The sequence below is a fragment of the Chiloscyllium plagiosum genome, unplaced genomic scaffold (genome assembly GCF_037043375.1).
Source record: "Chiloscyllium plagiosum isolate Xiang-an unplaced genomic scaffold, Cpla_swu_hap1 HiC_scaffold_17, whole genome shotgun sequence".
Classification (NCBI taxonomy): domain Eukaryota; kingdom Metazoa; phylum Chordata; class Chondrichthyes; order Orectolobiformes; family Hemiscylliidae; genus Chiloscyllium; species Chiloscyllium plagiosum.
Genome location: NW_028270155.1, coordinates 35,592,662 through 35,611,541, shown reverse-complemented (window position 1 = coordinate 35,611,541; position 18,880 = coordinate 35,592,662). Strand labels below are relative to the sequence as shown.

Below are 18,880 nucleotides of genomic sequence, written 5' to 3'. Positions count from 1 at the left end.
GTTTTGTTGAAGTCGCGAAGGAAAGCATAATGGAAGCTAAAAAGCTGCAACAGAATGTACAACCTGATCGGGGTTGATTCAGAAGAAAGTGCCAGATCTCTTTAAAGAATTTACTTATGTGGGTAAGGCTAACTCATGCATGCAAGATGAATTAGGTAAAGAAATGAAAATTTTAAGAAATACAAGAGCAAGTCAGTCTTTGGGGAGAGATGAGATATGTCATTCAGAAGGAGTACAATTCAGAAGCCAGAAAAAGTGGTAAATATGTGTAATTCATTTGTGAGAAGAGTATTTTTCCATTATATAAAGTGAGATTGGAGAGTCCGGTGAAAGTGGTGAATTGGTAGTAGGAGTAAAAGAAATTCTTGATTCTGGAAATACAGTTTATCCTTGGTCATGATATACTGGATCACAGGTAGGAGTGATGTCCACAGTGATTGAAAAGCCATTGGAAAATCGGGCAACTGAGATGTCACAGGAAGTATATCATGAAATGTTTCCTGACTGTGTGGTAATAAGGTGACAATGCCACAGATTGAAACAGGAGAGATCAATGAGTCAAGGTAAGGAAGTTGAAGTTCAGTTTTCAGAAAGTATGTTTGATCAAATTGTTGAGAAAAAAAAACAAGAACAGGTAGGGGACAAAATGGATACTTTTAGTTCAGAGAAGCTATAGCTGAACTATAACATGAAGATAAAACACTAAAGTAGTTGTATCAAAAAGCATACACAGAAGATTGTGTACCCAAGAATGCTACTTAATTAGAAATGAAATCTTGATGAGGAAATGGAGACCATGACATATTCAGGTTAATGAGAAATGGGCAGAGGTTCATCAAGTTGTACTACCGGTGTGTTATAGAAAGATGGTGTTGTGGGTAGTACATGAATTCCCAGTCGGAAGTCATTTGGGAGTAAGGAAAACTCTAGCCAAACTATACAAACATTTTTATTGGCCTGGACTGCTTAGAGATGTGGTTGAATTTTGCCAGGCACATCATATGTGTCAGGAAAACCTCAGGTAGTGATAGAGCGAGCACCCCTAATACCCAGACCTGCATTTGAGGAACCTTTTTTCAAAGAGTCTTAATTGATTGTGTAGGACCCCATCTAAAACAAAGTGAGAATCAATTATTTGTTGACCATAATGAATGTGCCTACTAGATTTCCAGAGGCCATTCCATTATGCAAGACTATAGCTAAAAGAATTGTGCAAAAGTGACTAAAATTTTTTATTAGATCTGGACTACCCATAGAGATACAATCATATTAATGCTCAAATTTTATATCAAAATTATTCAAGGAAGTTATGGATAGCTTGAGAATAAAACAATTCAAATCCACTGCATACCTTCCAGAATTCCAGGAAGCATTAGAACAGTGGCATCAAACTTTAAAGACCGTGTTGTGGACTGAAGGGTGTCCAGAGGATGGAATAAAGGAATTCCATTTGTACTTGTCGCAATTAGGAATGCACCAAATGCACCTACCAAATTCAGTTCATTTGAATTACTTTTGGATATGAGATGAGAGGACCACTGAAATGAATTAAGGAGAAACTGGTGATTCAGAGTTCATGGACCACACATTTAGACTGTGTCAAATTTTAGGGAAAGATTAAATAGAGCAGGTGAATTGGGTAGACAGCATTTGAAAGTAGCATAGCATGTGATGAAATAGGAAGCAGACAAGAAGTCAAAATTTTGTAGTTATGCTGGAAGAGCTGAAGTGTTAGTATTACTACCACTGGTAGGTGAACCTTCAAAAGCAAGGTTTAGTGGGCTTTATCAAATCGAAAGGGATATGAGTGAGGTGAACTATTTGATAAGAATGCCAGATAGGAAGAAATCTGTGTCATGTGAATATATTCAAAAGGTTTTTTTTAGAGAAGGAAAGCAAAAAGACAATATGTTACTGGTTACAATGCAGAATGAAAAACTAAGTGTAAATGATACTGAATTGGACATTTCTCAAATGAAATTGGACAATGAGGCAATTCTCAAAAATTGGGATCAATTACCGAGCTCCCTTCCAGAGGAAAATTGAAATGACCTGAAAGAGTTATTACAATCATATGGAGAGATGCATGGGATTAAGCATGGGAAGTACTATTATGATTATGCATAATCTAGATGTAGGAAATGTTGTTCCAGTTAAGCAACATCCTTACAGACTGAACCTTCTAAAGTTGGCACAAATTCAAAAAGGGATTGAAAGCATGCTCAAAGACAGAATAAGTGTTGCTACTAACCCTTTTATTCCATAACCTATAATCTTCCTCAGATCTGCTGTGATACTATATTAAATGCCTTTTGAAAGTCTATATAACAGCATTCCCCTCATTGAGCCTTTCTGTTACATCTTAAAAAATACTCCAGCAAGTTACTTAAACATGATTTCCCAGTTAGAGATGCATGCTAACCGTTCCTAATCAACTCATTTTTTTCTATATATGTACTAATTCAATTCTGAAAAGTTGTCTGTTGAAACTTCCCCACCACTGAAGTTAAACTGAATGGTCTCTATTTGTTTGGCTTATCCTTACAACCTTTCTTGAAGAAGGCAGTAATATTCACAATTTTGCAGTCTTCTGGCATCTGCCCCCAAGTCTAGGGAAGGCTGAAACATTTCAGCTAGTCCTGTGCAATTTGCACTCTTTCTTCCTTCATAATCGTTGGATGCACCTCATCTGGTCCTGGTGCCTGTCAACTTTAAGCACCAACAGTCTGGTCAACACTTCTGCCCTATTTATTTTCAGCCTTCTAGTGACTGAGTTTTCTCCTCTATCATTATAACCTGGGTAGTATCTCTTTTTTTGAAAAGACAGATGCAAAGTATCTATTTAACATTTTAGCCATGCCCCCTGCCTCCAGGTGTAAATCTACTTTTTGGTCCAAATTGGCCCTCCTTTTATCACTTTTTTACTTTGGCTATAGCAGACTTTAGGACTCCTCTTTATGTTGAATGCCAATCTTTGTTCATAATTCTTCTTTGTTTCTCTTATTTACTTTCTCCCCTCTTCGCTGACCCTGTGGTATTTCTTGTGGTTGTCAATTTCATTTTCAACCTGACACTTGTTATAAGCACACTTTTAAGAAAAATCTTTATTTCCTTTGATATCCAGGGCTTTGCTATTCCCATTTGAGGGGTTTCATTTTGACTGTACCCAAACAATCTCCTATTTGAAAATGATCCATTATTCACTTATTGTTTGACGTGCCAACCTCTCTTTCCAGTCAACCCTGCCCAACTCTAATCTTACCTCATTGACATCTGCTCTCTGCCAACTAATTTTTTTTAGTGTGGATTGTTGCATGCCATTCTCTGGGATCTAGATGTGACACTGTTCAGAGGATCATGCAGACTCAGTGGGCCAAATGGCCTCTATCTGCGCTGAAGGAATTCTGTGATTCTCGGAACATGGACCACAAGCTTTGGCTGGTCATCATCTTTCAGAAGAATGTCCTCCAGCCACTCTGATATCGTGGACCCTGGCATTGGGAAGGCAACATACCATCCTGGAGTCAGATTGATGTCCACAGAAATGACTGTTCCCCTAATTAGAGAATTGCCTGTCACTATCATTCCTACTTCTCTTTCTCTCCTCACATACAGCTGAGCCACTGGCAGCGCCACAAACCTGGCTCTATCTGCACTCCCCTGAGAAATCAGCACCCTCATCAGATTCCAACATGGAGAACGAATTTGTGAGTGGCTCATCAAGAGAGTCCTGCACTCCCTGCCTGTCTCTCTTGGACTGCCTGAAGGTCACCTTCCTTCCTCTGTACTTTTAGGCTGCAATGTGAACTGCTCTCTGAATGTACTATCCACATAACTCCCAGCCTTAAGGATATGCTGCAGTGACTCCAGTTGTCATTAAAGCTCTGAATTTCAGAGCTCATTTTTGCAGCTGGAAGCACATTCCTCACATATGGTAGTCTAGGATGCCAGTAGGGCCCGTAAAAATTTATAGGTCACATGTCATTCTTTTCTCCAGTCGGCAGTTCCTTAGAACTACAGCATTTCAAACGATGCCTCGTTGTTCTGTTGAAGCTAGAATTGCTGGGCCTCAGTATATTCGCTTGCTGTCTCAAGAAAACATTTTTTAAGTTGCATAAACAGATCAGAAAACAAACAACTGCTTGAGGTTGCAAGAGTAAAACAAACCCGAGTGACAATCAGAAAAGATAGTGGTAGTTTTTAACCGACTTAATCAGAATTGAAAAGCCAGAGCACTCATCCAGAGTGCTATGGATTATAAATCATCAATAACATGAGTCAGCATATTTTACCAGTCTATATGTCATAGCCATGTTGTCCTTCTCTGTTAATACGTGCAAGAGATAGCAGAATATTTTTAACTTGGTTTGAACTCCCAATGAACGCAAGTGTTCGGTAGCAAGAATAACCCTCATTCTAATTTGGCAGTGAAGTTGAACAATATCAATTTTGAATTTGTTTTAATTTTCCTGTATAATTTTATTTTGATTATTTGTCTAACTCTTATCATTTTAAACAAATGTGGAAACTGCTGGAGAAGCTCAGAGAAAAGAACAGATTTTAAGTTTTGAATCTGTAATTACTTTAAACGAGAGTTCAGAATAGCAGTTCTAAAGAAGTCATACCAGAATCAAAGCACTAAACTGTTTCTGTCTGCATAGATGCTGCCAGAACTGCTGAATTTCTCCAGTATTCTGTGTTTGTTTTCAGGTTCTCATCATTGTAGTATTTTGCTTCTATCATTCAGATGTCCTCTGTCATCTTTCAATTTTCAGTCAGTTCCTTTTTCCAATTTAATTTACTCTGAAGCTTCTGGCATGTTGCTATTTCAATTTTATTGATGAAATTTCTTCAGTTTCTAGATTTATAAATTTATATTTAAGTCCTTTCTTTATTGATATATTCATTCAGGAAACATCTTGTTTGACCAGTTATGCACTATAATTTCTATTTTTCTTACTGGTTTTCTCTTTTTTCCAATATATGAAGCCTCTACTGTGCTAAATAATAGTGTCTAACATCAGATGAGATTTTAAGATTCTATAACATTTGCTAATTAATCCTGAGTATGATAAGAATTATGCTGGCAATCAATTTATAAATAGTCAATTAGATTCTCAGGTAGTGCATTTGCAGACTGGAAGCAGTGCAAATTAATAGACAGGGCCCCTTTCTTTACAGACATAAAAGGCAGACATATATATTGCATCAATATCAAATTAACAAAATACATCATCCATCCCCTGGATCATTTCTCAGGATAATGAGTTGACCAAACAAAGTCACCCTGCCTGGTAATTAGTTTACAACCATCATTTAATGAGTGCATTCCGCTTTGCAACATCTCTACCAATCCATCCAGTCAGTACTCTGTTAGACAATATAAAATGTTGTTCCCCTTTATATTTGATATTCATTCAAGGCAAAAAGCTTTGCAAAATGTCATCGTCAACAGTAATATATTCACAACTTAACTCGAGTGTTTGCTTGTAATGGGTTCATAGCTATGCTTCATAATAAGATGGTTACTTTAAATGGAACTCTGAAAGATATGTGCATCTAAAACTGATCAATGTTTTCCCTTCACAGATGCTGATTTACCTGCTTTGTTTTCAGCATTTCTGTTTCATTTTATCGAAGAAGTTGCTGTTGATCTGCTCGCTTGTATGCACCACATTGCAGTTAATCCACCACTGTAGAGATTTGTTCCAACTCATGATGAAGTCCCTTAAAACTTGGGAAGTTTGAATCTACTGATGATTTCAATGCATGTAGAACTGAAAATTCATTACCAGTATGATTTAACAGTGGGCACAAGAACGCATTGTCTCTCATTCTAAGAGGATTGGTTAGTGCCTATATCTGTTGCATTTACCCAGTGAACTAATAAATCCTTGTATGAATATCTCAAAGAGAAGACAGCCACCAAGTTGGTGAATGATGTAAACTGCTAGATGAAAAAGCTGTTGATCTAAGTGATGTATTTTTTATTCCTTTTGTTTTTAAGGGCAATCTCCAAATACACCAGGTTCATGTTAGTCAAGATGGCCAGGTAGGTACTTTTGTCAAATGATATTGTTTTACATGTTTGACAAATAATGATGAGCATATTGGATTAGATTAGATTAGATTCTCTACAGTGTGGAAACAGGCCCTTCAGCCCAACATATCCATACTGACCCTCCGAAGAGTAACCCACCAGACTATTTCCCTCTGACTGATGCACCTAACACTACGGACAATTTTAGTGCATGCCTTGCAAACTAGATATTCTTTAATGTCATTGTAGTGAATTTGGTATACTTGAGTATTTGAAAAGCTGTAATTAACAAAGGGCAGTTTTTAGTTAGGAAATCATTTATTTCAATTAATGCTACATTAATGTAATATTTGTTGCTCTCATTAGCATCATGAAAAGTTGATTGAAGTTATTTACAAACATTGTTTCTTGTGCATTCCATCCTTATAATGTACTATATCAGTCACTTAAAAAAAGCAGAACGTAAATGTACTATGCATTGATAATTTTTTTATGTGAAACTGAATTTTCAAGGAGAATATTGCTAATTTTAAATTTATTTTAACACATATAATATCACCTAGCAACATTCGAGGATGGACAATAATTCCATAGCATGAATGAAGAAGAAAAAATGTATATCTGTTTGGCAATGTAGGGTGCCAGTACTTGAAATCTACTTTGTGCATTAATAATGCTTAATTGTCTGCAGTGATGTTTTAGCTACATTTAGTTATGCTTTACAACATCTTGTAAGCTATGTGATCCTGGCCTTCAGCACTTCATGTTTTCACATTTAAAAAAAAGTTATTTTTCATGTCCTCCTCCATCTCTTATCCAAAAGTTCAAATCTGTCACCTTCAGTGGAATATGTTGTCTGGGTTGACCACAATCAGTTCCATATGTGTTTAGATGTGTTTGTTGAAAATTGAGAGGTGTAAGTGAAGAAGTACAACAGGATCCTGATCAGGCTGGCTAATAGGCTACGGAATGGCAGATGAAGTTTAATTTGGATGAATGTGAGGTGCTGCATTTTGGAAAGGCATATCAGGGCAGAACTTATACACTTTTAATGGTAAGATCCTGGGGAATGTTGCTGAACAAAGGAACCTTGGAGTGCAGGTTTATAGTTCCTTGAAAGTGGAGTCTCATGTAGGTAGGATAGTGAAGGTGGTGTTTGGTGTGCTTACCTTTATTGGTCAGTGCATTGATTATAGGAATTGGGAGGTCATGAAACTAGAGGGCACAGATTTAAGGTGAAAGGGGAAAGATTGAAAAAGGATCTAAGGGGCAACATTTTCACACAGGGTGGTGTGTGATGGAATCAGCTGGTACAGTAACAACATTTAAAAGGTATCTGGATGGGTTTATAAGTAGGAAGAATTTAAAAGAATATGGGCCAAATGCTGGAAAATGGGACTAGATTAATTTAGGATATCTGGTCAGCAAGGCCAAGTTGGACCAAATACTGTATGTCTCTATGATTTTATGACCCTATTTCTATAAAATGTCATTTCGAAGCAAAAACATTGCATTGAAGAAAACTAATGGATTTTCGTCTTTGTTACAATTTTTTGTTAACCAGCAGAAATTGTATTACAACATTTTGGAGGCCTGATCAGCATGTAAGTGCTGGCTGACCTAAGGTACTCTTCTTCCTTATTTCTTTGTTACCACTTACTGACCTGCTGCTCACAAGATCAGAAATTAATATGCCAGACAACATCCACACAATATGATCTGGAATTTGCTGTCCATTGGGTTGGTGGATTTCAAGACTATCAATGATTTCAAAGGGAAATTAGTTTGGTATTTGATGAAAAACTTACAGGTCTACAGGAACCAATTGAGGAACAGGGAGTTGGCATACATTGATGAGTTGAATGGCCTTCTGTGCAACTAATGATTCAATGACTCTTATACCTCTAATTATAATGTTTTAACTATATATTGATGATGGCAACGCTCAGTGGAATTTCTGCCTTTGGGTATACAGCTGGCATTTGAAATGATTAGCATGGTGTAAAATGGAGGTAAAAGAATAACAGTGTTAATTTTAAAAAGGTAAAATTGAATGTTTGGATTTTAACTTCGAAATTAAATCACTAATTACCCAATTCTTGAGTTAACAGCCACTTTTTCACATCCTCATTACAGCAACTGACAAGCATTATCTTTAAAATTAATTTCTATTTTTAATTTGTTAATTATACAAATGTGTCATTATACAAATAACTTTATAATGATCAACAATCCGTTATTTTCATTTGCTTTACACAATTATAGCAGATGAATTGAAATGTGTATCTGAGGAGAATTCTCCGGAGCATAATGATTTTACCAATAAATAGCACTCGGGGAAAAATCAGTCATAGGGATTTTCTGAAATGCAGCATACTCCAGTGTAGTTAAGGGTTTTTTTTTTGTTTGGATTTTAACTAAGTGAAATTGACTGTGAAAACATTTAAAGTTATTTTCTCTGTTATAGCTTTTCAAGCATGCATACTTAAGGATTTATTTTCATTCTGTAGTTCATTAGAGGGCAGCATCACAGCACTGATTATATTTTAAGTAAAAATGATTCATCTTTTGGCAAATTGCCTGACTTTATAATACAAGGATACATTGGCTGTTGCTCTGATACCACACAAAGAGTTTGAGACAGAATATGATTATTTCATATATCGTCTCGATCTTATTTCACCCTTAACTATTTGTTCTACCAGCAGATGTTCTCTACAGTATTTTGAACTGAGTACATTTAGACTAAAGGTTCAGATTTACAATTTTTCCATGTGGCGAATAGGATAACCGGATGTTGTGTTTACCACAGTGATAACGAATGTCAGTTATGCAATGCTTCTGATTCCTTCTTGACAAATTTTGATGTGCATTATGGAGTTTTGGACTAACCATCTTGAGCAACATTGGCCCACTCAAACACCCTCCAATGAGAGATATAGCCTTAATTTTTCAATCAGCTCAAGATATGGAAACTTAGAGACAGTTAACAATTCAAACTTATACCCCCATACGATTTAAAGAACTGTGCCTGATTTCTGGAAGTTAAGTTGTGCTTTGTAGACCTTATTTGTAAGAAACTTTATTTTGAATTACGGATCTCACTCACATTCCCAACCACAAACTGCGTACTGTTTTATTTGGTTGCATTTGAAAATTTATGGCCTGGCATGCTCAAGTAGGTAGTGTTTATCAAAAAAAAAGTTTTTACTGTTTGCTTTTCTTAACTTCATTTCATGAGGTATTAATCTTGTTGGGTACCCTGCATTTTTTATGATCCTCCCAAGTGGTATGTGAGTTTGGCTACGTATAACCATATTTGCCTATCTGAAGCAATATTTTCAGTAACTAAACAAATATGATCAAGTTAATCTGTCTGCAGTATTAATACTGCTTTCTATGTAGTTCATTCTTCATAAAGGCCTTAGCGTCTTGTTGTTCCTGAAAACTTCTGATCAGATGTCTGCTCCATCATCAAGGGTGTCTGCATAATATCAGCCAGCTCTGCCCTTGCCTTCACTCAGTTGCTGTGGAAACCCTTGATCTGTGGTTTAGATCACTGAAGTGTATTCTTGGCTGGCTTCCTATCTTCTGCCCTCTGTAAACTTGATTTCCTCCACAATGCTGCCTTCATCCTTTCTTATACTAAGTTCACCCATCACCCTATGCTTTCTAACCTTATTGCCTTGATTTTAAAAATATCATCTTAGTTTTAAAGTTCCTCCCTATCTTTGTACCCTCCTCCAGCTCTGTAAGCCTTTCAGGTCCATGCGCCCTGCAATTTTGGACTTTCATGCTTCCCCAATTTTAATTACTATGTCAAGCGAAGGGTATGTTCAGCTGTCTTGGCCCAAAGCTCTGGGATTCTGTTCTTAAACGTTTCTGCCTCTTTGTTCCTTAAAACATATCTCTTTAATCAGGTTTTTGGAAACCTGTCTTACTATCTCCTTGTGTGGGTCATTGTCAGTTTCATTTGATAGTATTTTTTGTGTGGTACCTAGGGATGTTTTATTGTATTGAAGGTGCTACATAAATTCAATTATGTTACAACCAATGAAAGAACTATTCATCTTAAGAACTCACAAAATGATTACGAGTATGAGATACCAGATGTTAATGATTAAAATACTAAAGAAGTTAAGAAAAGACCTCAAGGGATCTGTAGCAGCTGCAAGAGCAATTCATAGGACTACGATATCAGGCGTCTTTTGCCATGGACACTATTCTCTTCAATGTCTTCACCGACCCCAGCAAGAAATTTATATTCTTTTCCCAAAAAACATCTTGGGGGTTCAATTGTGTCACATAACCTAGTTGGGGGAATGCGAACATAATCTCTCGCTTGAAATGTGCTGCTCACCATCTTTGGTAAAGACAAGAGGCATCCCTTACCAATACTGAATCAGGCATGAATCACTTCCTTTACAAGGTCCTAACACCACCTTTCGCATCTGTATTACAACTTTGGTTTGCCCTGAGGCAGCTAGAACGGATCCAAAGCCAGAGGTCATTGACCAATGTTCCCTTGAAGTTTTCTTTGTATCTGAGTGGGCTACAAAATCCTTTGAGCACTTTTGTTATGGGTAGCTTACATTAAAGAAGCCACTGAATTGTCACAAAGTTATGTTTAGCCTGTTTTTAATTGTGCATTGAATATTCGAGGATGTTTATGTAACTAGTTGTTTAAGCAGTAGTGGAAACCTAGTTACAGATGAGCTGGAGTGTGGAGATTGTGTATGATAGTTGACTGATAACAAGGAGCTGATTGGTCTGTGAACTACTGACCAGTTATTGATGACAAAGGCCTTCTGCCTGCCATTAACTGTGATTGACTTCAAGATTTGGGCTGTGAATGTTTTGGCAGCAACCATTGAATCTCTGGAAGGAAAGAGCAGTTGTGACTATATTTATAGCCACTTTATTTTTTTCTCAGTTGCTGTAAGCTGTAGCTCTTAATCAGTAAGTTAAAACTTTTTAAAGTGTGAACCAGCTTGTCCTGACAAGCTAAAAGTACAATCTCTGTGATTCCTGTGAGTAGAGTCCATTGAAATATCTTTCCAGATTTTACCTCTGCCCATGACATACTTCTTCTTCCTACCTGTGTGTGCTGGAGAGGCGTTTGTATGTGGATTAGAGTTTTAATTAGTAGAGTTTTATGATGTTTGTTCATAATCATTTATCTGTAGCTTAAATCAATGTATTTTAGTAAATAGCTGAAAATGTGATGCTGGAAAAGCGCAGCAGGTCAGGCAGCATCCAAGGAACAGGAGAATCGACGTTTCGGGCATAAGCCCTTCTTCAGGAATGCGCTTTTCCAGCAACACATTTTCAGCTCTGATCTCCAGCATCTGCAGCCCGCACTTTCTCCTCGAATATTTTAGTAAATAGTCAACATTGTCTGGTACAGAAATCTGCTCTATGCTTTTTGTCAACATTAATCCAAACAACAGGTAAATTGGGGAACTTTACATACTTTTATAAAGATTTCCACTTTTGTGATGATTTCAGGAAAAGTGGGTCTTTCTTTCCAGTGACAAGGTTAGAGTGGTGCTGGAAAAGCACAGCAGGTCCGGCAGCATCCGAGGAGCAGGAAAATTGACATTTCGGGCAGGAGCACTTAATCAGGAATGAGGCCCTTATTTCCAGCGCACTACCCAAAGAGGTATAATGATGTGGCGGCCAAATTTAATATTGCCAAATTTACAGATATAAAGCTTAGCAGAATTGTGTGCATGAGCAATGTGTATAGCAGTTTTGGGAGGATTTGGACATGCTTAGTGTATGTTAACCTTTGAAAATGGCTGGATAAGTTGAGGAAAATTTGAAAACTTTGTGTTTATTAATAGAGGAATAGAATACAAAACAAGGAAATTATGCTATATCTTTATAAAACATTTTTTGGACCTCTGCTGGGATTCTGTCTGGTTCTGAGCTATACACTTAAGACCTTGGAGAGAATGCAGAAGACATTTACCATAAATGAATAGCTTCAGCTATGTGGAGAACCTGTTGAAGGTTGGTGTTGTTCAGCTTTGGTAATATATTAATTGTTTATAATTGTATGTAGTTGACGGGCATTAACTCAGGAATCACTCATCCCTATATATTATAGAAGACACAAAAGTCTTGGGGCACAGTAAAATGTCCCAATCACACCTGCCCTTGAAGTATGTCATTACATGTCCAAACAGGTTTTTAAAAATAAAACAGTGTCAAAGTGTTTTACTAATGCAAAATATTGCACTTGCTAGAAAACAGAAACGGTTGAAAATACTCACATCTGCCAGAATGTGGAAAGAGGAACAGAGTTAATCATTCTGATGTGAAAATTCATCAGAAATGGAAAAAGTTAGAAATGCAATCGCTTTAGTGAGAGTGATAAGGTGGCAAAAAAGATAGATTAAATGAGTTGGTAGAGTTCCATAGGAAAATGGCAACCAGAAGTGGCAATGGAGCCGTCACAACCCTCAGAGTGAAGTATCTCTTCTTAATTCAGTCCCAAATAGTTGACTCCTTGACCTAAGACTGCCTCTATATTTCCAATTTCCTGACTAGCAGAATCAGTTTCTTAAAAGCCACTTCAGAAAGTTGTACGTTTCAATGTGATTACCTCTCATTCTTATAAACTACGGAGAATGTAGGCCCAATTTACTCAGCTCTTATCGAAGAACAACCTCCTCATCCTATGACTTGCTTGTACCTGTATGAATCTACCCAGATACCTTTGAACATCAAAATTTGCTAGTTTCACTTTAAAAGCAAAAAAAATTCTGATTTTGTACTTCTTACTTCACATTTCCTCATATTATATTCCATCTGCTGTCTTGTCACACATTTGATCATGTAGCCTGCCCATATCTCTTTGCTACTCCCCTGTGGCCTCCCACCAGCTTACCTTTTCACTGAGTTTGTATCATCAGCAACTTCATCTAAGCCATTAATATAGATTGTAAATTACTGAGGCCTCAGCACTCCTCCTTGCTACTGCACATGAGCAACACACAATTCTCCTGACAACTTTTTGGTTATTAGGAGTCAAATTTTCCAATGGGCATCAGATATTAAAATTTTTCAAGTGTTGATGGGTTGAGTAAAGGAATATTACAATCCCAAGCCTCTTCCAGTTCTGAGTTGCTTTTGCTCTTACTTGGCAATTTGAGAACCAGGAGAATCCTTATCAGGATTTTTGACAAGGTTAAAATGACTGGCAGAAGCATGTGACTTTGATTTAACCCTTAATGAGATGCTGAGATTCCATTTACTATGTGGGATGAATGATGTAACCATGCAAAAGCACCTATTAGCTGAAGCCTAACTGGACTTCATGTGCAAGATATTCAGATTGAGGGGACACCCTCGCTGTCTGACTGAACTTGGGGAACATCACTTGAGTGAAGGAAATTGCATAGCCTCACTCAGGACCCAATATCCTGAACAGAGAGGACTCTAGGTCAGTCCACAGCAAAATCCCAAAACAAGCCTCAGCCAAACTGTTAAAATTTTCTTCAGGATCCAGGCTGGCAAGCCATTGTAGTTGCTGCTGGTATACAGACTCAAGACAGCTAAAGAGACCCTCTGGGCCTAAACTGAGTAAGAGAATTACTAGGTTGGTATCCACTTATGTCTGGGTTGGAACAATTAGGGCGGCACGGTGGCACAGTGATTAGCACTGCTGCCTCACAGCGCCAGAGACCCGGGTTCAGTTCCCGCCTCAGGCGACTGACTGTGTGGAGTTTGCACATTCTCCCAATGTTTGCGTGGGTTTCCTCCAGGTGCTCCGGTTTCCTCCCACAGTCCAAAAATGTGCAGGTTAGGTGAATTGACCACGCTAAATTGCCCGTAGTGTTAGGTGAAGGGGTAAATGGAGGAGAATGGGTATGGGTGGGTGCGCTTCGGCTGGTCGGTCTGGACTTGTTGGGCCGAAGGGCCTGTTTCCACACTGTAAGTAATCTAATCTAATTAAATTGCTTACCAACATCCAAATCTGAACCAATCAAAATAAACTAATGAACAGTCTTTCAGACTCAACATTGGCTTGCTCTCCATGGCTGCTATGCCTGCCTCTTCGTAGGATATGTGGAACAATCCATCTTCCGCAACTACACTGGCCCCACCCCCCACCTTTTCCTCTGCTACATCGATGACTGTATCGGCGCCGCCTCGTGCTCCCACGAGGAGGTTGAACAGTTCATCCACTTCACCAACACTTTCCACCCCGACCTCAAATTCACCTGGACAGTCTCAGATTCCTCCCTCCCCTTCCTCGACCTTTCTATTTCTATCTCAGGCGACCGAATCAACATGGACATCTACTACAAACCGACCGACTCCCACAGCTACCTGGACTACACCTCCTCCCATCCTGCCCCCTGTAAAAACGCCATCCCATTCTCCCAATTCCTTCGACTCCACTGCATCTGCTCCCAGGAGGACCAGTTCCAAAAACGCACAACCCAGATGGCCTCCTTCTTCAAGGACCGCAATTTTCCCCCCCGACGTGGTCGACGATGCCCTCCACTGCATCTCTTCCACTTCCCGCTCCTCCGCCCTTGAACCCCGCCCCTCCAACCCCACTGGTCCTCACCTACCACCCCACCAATCTCCATGTACAGCGCATCATCCGCCGTCATTTCCGCTACCTCCAAACGGACCCCACCACCAAGGATATATTTCCCTCCCCTCCCCTATCAGCATTCCGTAAAGACCACTCCCTCCGTGACTCCCTCGTCAGATCCACACCCCCCCACCAACCCAACCTCCACTCCCGGCACCTTCCCCTGCAACCGCAGTAGGTGCAAGACTTGCGCCCACACCTCCCCCCTCACCTCCCTCCAAGGCCCCAAAAGAAACTTCCCTATCCGCCACAGATTCACCTGCACCTCCAAACACATATCATCTATTGCATCCTCTGCACCCGATATGGCCTCCTCTATATTGGGGAGACAGGCCGGCTACTTACGGAGCGTTTCAGAGAACACCTCTGGGACACCCGGACCAACCAACCCAACCACCCTGTAGCTCAACATTTCAATTCCCCCTCCCACTCCACCAAGGATATGCAGGTCTTTGGACTCCTCCATCATCAGACCACAACAAAATGACGGTTGGAGGAAGAACGCTTCATCTTCCGCCTAGGAACCCTCCAACCACAAGGGATGAACTCGGATTTCACCAGTTTCCTCATTTCCCCTCCCCCCAGCCTGTCTCAGTCAAATCCATCGAATTCAGCACCGCCTTCCTAACCTGCAATCTTCTTCCCGACCTCTCCACCCCTACCCCAGTCTGACCTATCACCCTCACCTTGACCTCTTTCCACCTATCACATTTCTGATGCCCCTCCCCCAAGTCCCTCCTCCCTACCTTTTATCTTAGCCTGCTGGACAAACTTTCCTCATTCCTGAAGAAGGGCTTATGCCCGAAACGTCGATTCTCCTGTTCCCTGGATGCTGCCTGACCTGCTGCGCTTTTCCAGCAACACATTTCCAGCTCCATGGCTGCTCCCTGACCTGCTGTAATCTGCAGCATTTGTTGTTTCTAATCAAAACCAATGTCTAGATAAATGGTCACTGGGTACTAATGGAGTCAATACTGGCGTGACCATTTCAGTGATCACGGAACTAGTCTTTTACAAAATTCTTTCTGGACATGCAATACCTTGGCTAGATTGAGAATCTATACCAGGGAGCCTTTACAGATTAAGGGTACCACCTCGATTCTGGTTTCTTATGACAAACAGCTACTTCAGTTACCAGTATTAGAAGGTTCAGGAACAGGTTTGATGGGACAAAATACTTTGAGAAAGATTCACCTTGATTGGCTCGATATCTTTTTTGATGACTGCCTGAGTGAAGTTCTATCTAATTGCCTGGAAGTTTTTCAGAGACTATTAAAGCAGCTAAGACACCTTACACGTTGATCAGAAAGCAATTCCGCCCTGTACCATTTGCCTTACAGGCAAAAGTAGAGACAGGAATCTGGAAAGCAAAGAAATCATCAAACTAGCCCTAATCAGGGGATGTAGAGTCAGTGTAGATAGAGCTGAGAAATTCTAAGGTAAAAAGACCCTCTTGGGAGTTATCTACAGGCCCCCAAACACTAGTCTGGATGTCGGATGTTAGTGAATCAGGAACTGAAATCGCAAAGATGTTACTACAGTTGTTATGGGGGATTTCAACATGCAGGTAGACTGGGAGAATCAGGATGGTATTGGACCTCAAGAAAGAGACTTTGTGGAGTGCCTCCGAGATGGATTCTTAGAACAGCTGGTGCTGGAGCCTACCAGGGAGAAGGCAATTCTGAATCTGGTATTGTGCAACGAACCAGAATTGATCAGCGACCTCGAAGTGAAGGAGCCATTGGGAAGTAGTGACCATAATACAATAAGCTTCAATCTGCAATTTGAGAGGGAGAGGGTACAATCGGAAGTGACAATGTTTCTGTTGAATAAAGGGAACTATGGAGCTATGAGGGAGGAGCTGGCCAAAGTTCAATGGTGCAATACCTTAGCAGGGATGACAGTGGAAGAACATGGCAGATATTTCTGTGTATAATGCAGAAGATGCAGGATCAGTTCATTCCAAAAAGGAAGAAAGATCCTAGGAGGAGGCATGGGTGGCCGTGGCTGACGAGGGAAGTTAAGAAACATATAAAGTTAAAAGAGAAAAAGTATAACATAGCAAAGATAAGTGGGAAAACGGAGGACTGGGAAGCTTTTAAAGAAGAACAGAGGATTACTAAGAAGGAAATACGCAGAGAAAAAATGAGGTACGAAGATAAACTGGCCAAAAATATAAAGGAGGATAGTAAAAGCTTTTTTAGGTATGTGAAAGGCAAAAAAATGGTTAAGACTAAAATTGGGCCCTTGAAGACAGAAATAGGGGAATATATTACGGGGAACAAAAAAATGGCAGAAGAATTGAATTGGTACTTCAGATCTGTGTTCACTGGGGAAGACACAAGCAATCTCCCTGAGTTAACAGTGGCTGAAGGACCTGAACTTAAGGGAATTTATATTTGCCAGGAATTGGTGTTGGAGAGACTGTTAAGTCTGAAGGTTGATAAGTCCCCGGGGCCTGATGGTCTACATCCCAAGTTACTGAAGGAGGTGGCTCAAGAAATCGTGGATGCATTGGTGATTATTTTTCAGAGTTCGATAGATTTGGGATCAGTTCCTGCGGATTGGAGGGTGGCTAATGTTGTACCACTTTTTAAGAAAGATGGGAGAGAGAAAGCAGGAAATTATAGACCAGTTAGTCTGACTTCAGTGGTGGGAAAGTTGCTGGAGTCTATTATAAAGGATGAAATTACGACACATCTGGATAGTAGTAACAGGATAGGTCAGAGTGAGCATGGATTTATGAAGAGGAAATCATGCTTGACTAATCTTCTGGACTTTTTTGAGGATGTAACTCTGAAGATGGACGAGGGAGATCCAGTGGATGTAGTGTACCTGGACTTTCAGAAAGCTTTTGATAAAGTCCCACATAGGAGGTTATTGAGCAAACCTAGGGCGCATGGTATTGGGGGCAAAGTACTAACTTGGATTGAAAGTTGGTTGGCTGACAGGAAACAAAGAGTAGTGATAAACGGCTCCATTTCGGAATGGCAGGCAGTGACCAGTGGGGTACCGCAGGGATCAGTGCTGGGACCGCAGCTTTTTACAATATATATTAATGATATAGAAGATGGTATTAGTAATAACATTCGCAAATTTGCTGATGTTACTAAGCTGGGTGGCAGGGTGAAATGTGAGGAGGATGTTAGGAGATTACAGGGTGACCTGGACAGGTTAGGTGAGTGGTCAGATGCATAGCAGATGCAGTTTAATGTGGATAAATGTATGGTTATCCACTTTGGTGGCAAAAACAGGAAGGCAGATTACTACCTAAATGGAATCAATTTAGGTAAAGGGGCAGTACAAAGAGATCTGGGTATTCTTGTACACCAGTCAATGAATGTAAGCATGCACGTACAGCAGGTCGTGAAGAAGGCTAATAGCATGCTGACCTTCATAATAAGAGGGATTGAGTATAGAAGCAAAGAGGTTCTTCTGCAGCTGTACAGGGCCCTGGTGAGACCACACCTGGAGTATTGTGTGCAGTTCTGGTCTCCAAATTTGAGGAAAGACATTCTGGCTATTGAGGGAGTGCAGCGTAGGTTCACGAGGTCAATTCCTGGAATGGCGGGACTACCTTATGCTGAAAGACTGGAGCGACTGGGCTTGTATACCCTTGAAGACTGAGAGGGGATCTGATTGAGACATATAAGATTATTAAAGGATTGGACACTCTGGAGGCAGGAAACATGTTTCCGCTGATGGGTGAGTGCTGAACCAGAGGACACAGCTTAAAAACACGGGGTAGACCATTTAGGACAGAGATGAGGGGAAACCTCTTCACCCAGAGAGTGGTGGCTGTGTGGAATGCTCTGCCCCAGAGGGCAGTGGAGGCCCAGTCTCTGGATTCATTTAAGAAACAGTTGGATAGAGCTCTCAAGGATAGTGGAATCAAGGGTTATGGAGATAAGGCAGGAACAGGATACTGATTAAAGATGATCAGCCATCATCATATTGAATGCTGGTGCAGGCTTGAAGGGCAGAATGGCCTACTCCTGCACCTGTTGTCTATTGTCTAGCCCAGTTTGAGGAATGGGAAACATGTATACAGAAGCCTGATGGGTCAGTTTGCCTTTGTGGGGATTTTAAACAAATGGTAAACCACTTACTGCGGCTGATAAATACCCAATCCCTCGCATGGAGGATTTAAACCAAAGCTGGCAGGGGATTTGCCTTCATGAAGCTGAACATGAACCATGCATATTTGCAATTGTGGTTAGATGAGG

The 18,880-nt window shown here is 40.0% G+C and overlaps 1 protein-coding gene across 6 annotated transcripts in view; it reads left to right on the top strand.

Moving 5' to 3' along the window:
• banp (BTG3 associated nuclear protein) overlaps positions 1–18,880 on the top strand; it is a 258,865-nt gene that overhangs the window by 178,743 nt on the left and 61,242 nt on the right. For all 6 annotated transcript variants that reach the window (XM_087995834.1, XM_087995836.1, XM_043706808.2 and 3 more), the window contains exon 11: positions 6,008–6,052. In XM_087995834.1, the coding sequence (XP_087851960.1) occupies positions 6,008–6,052 (45 nt within the window). The remainder of the gene's footprint in view (positions 1–6,007; positions 6,053–18,880) is intronic.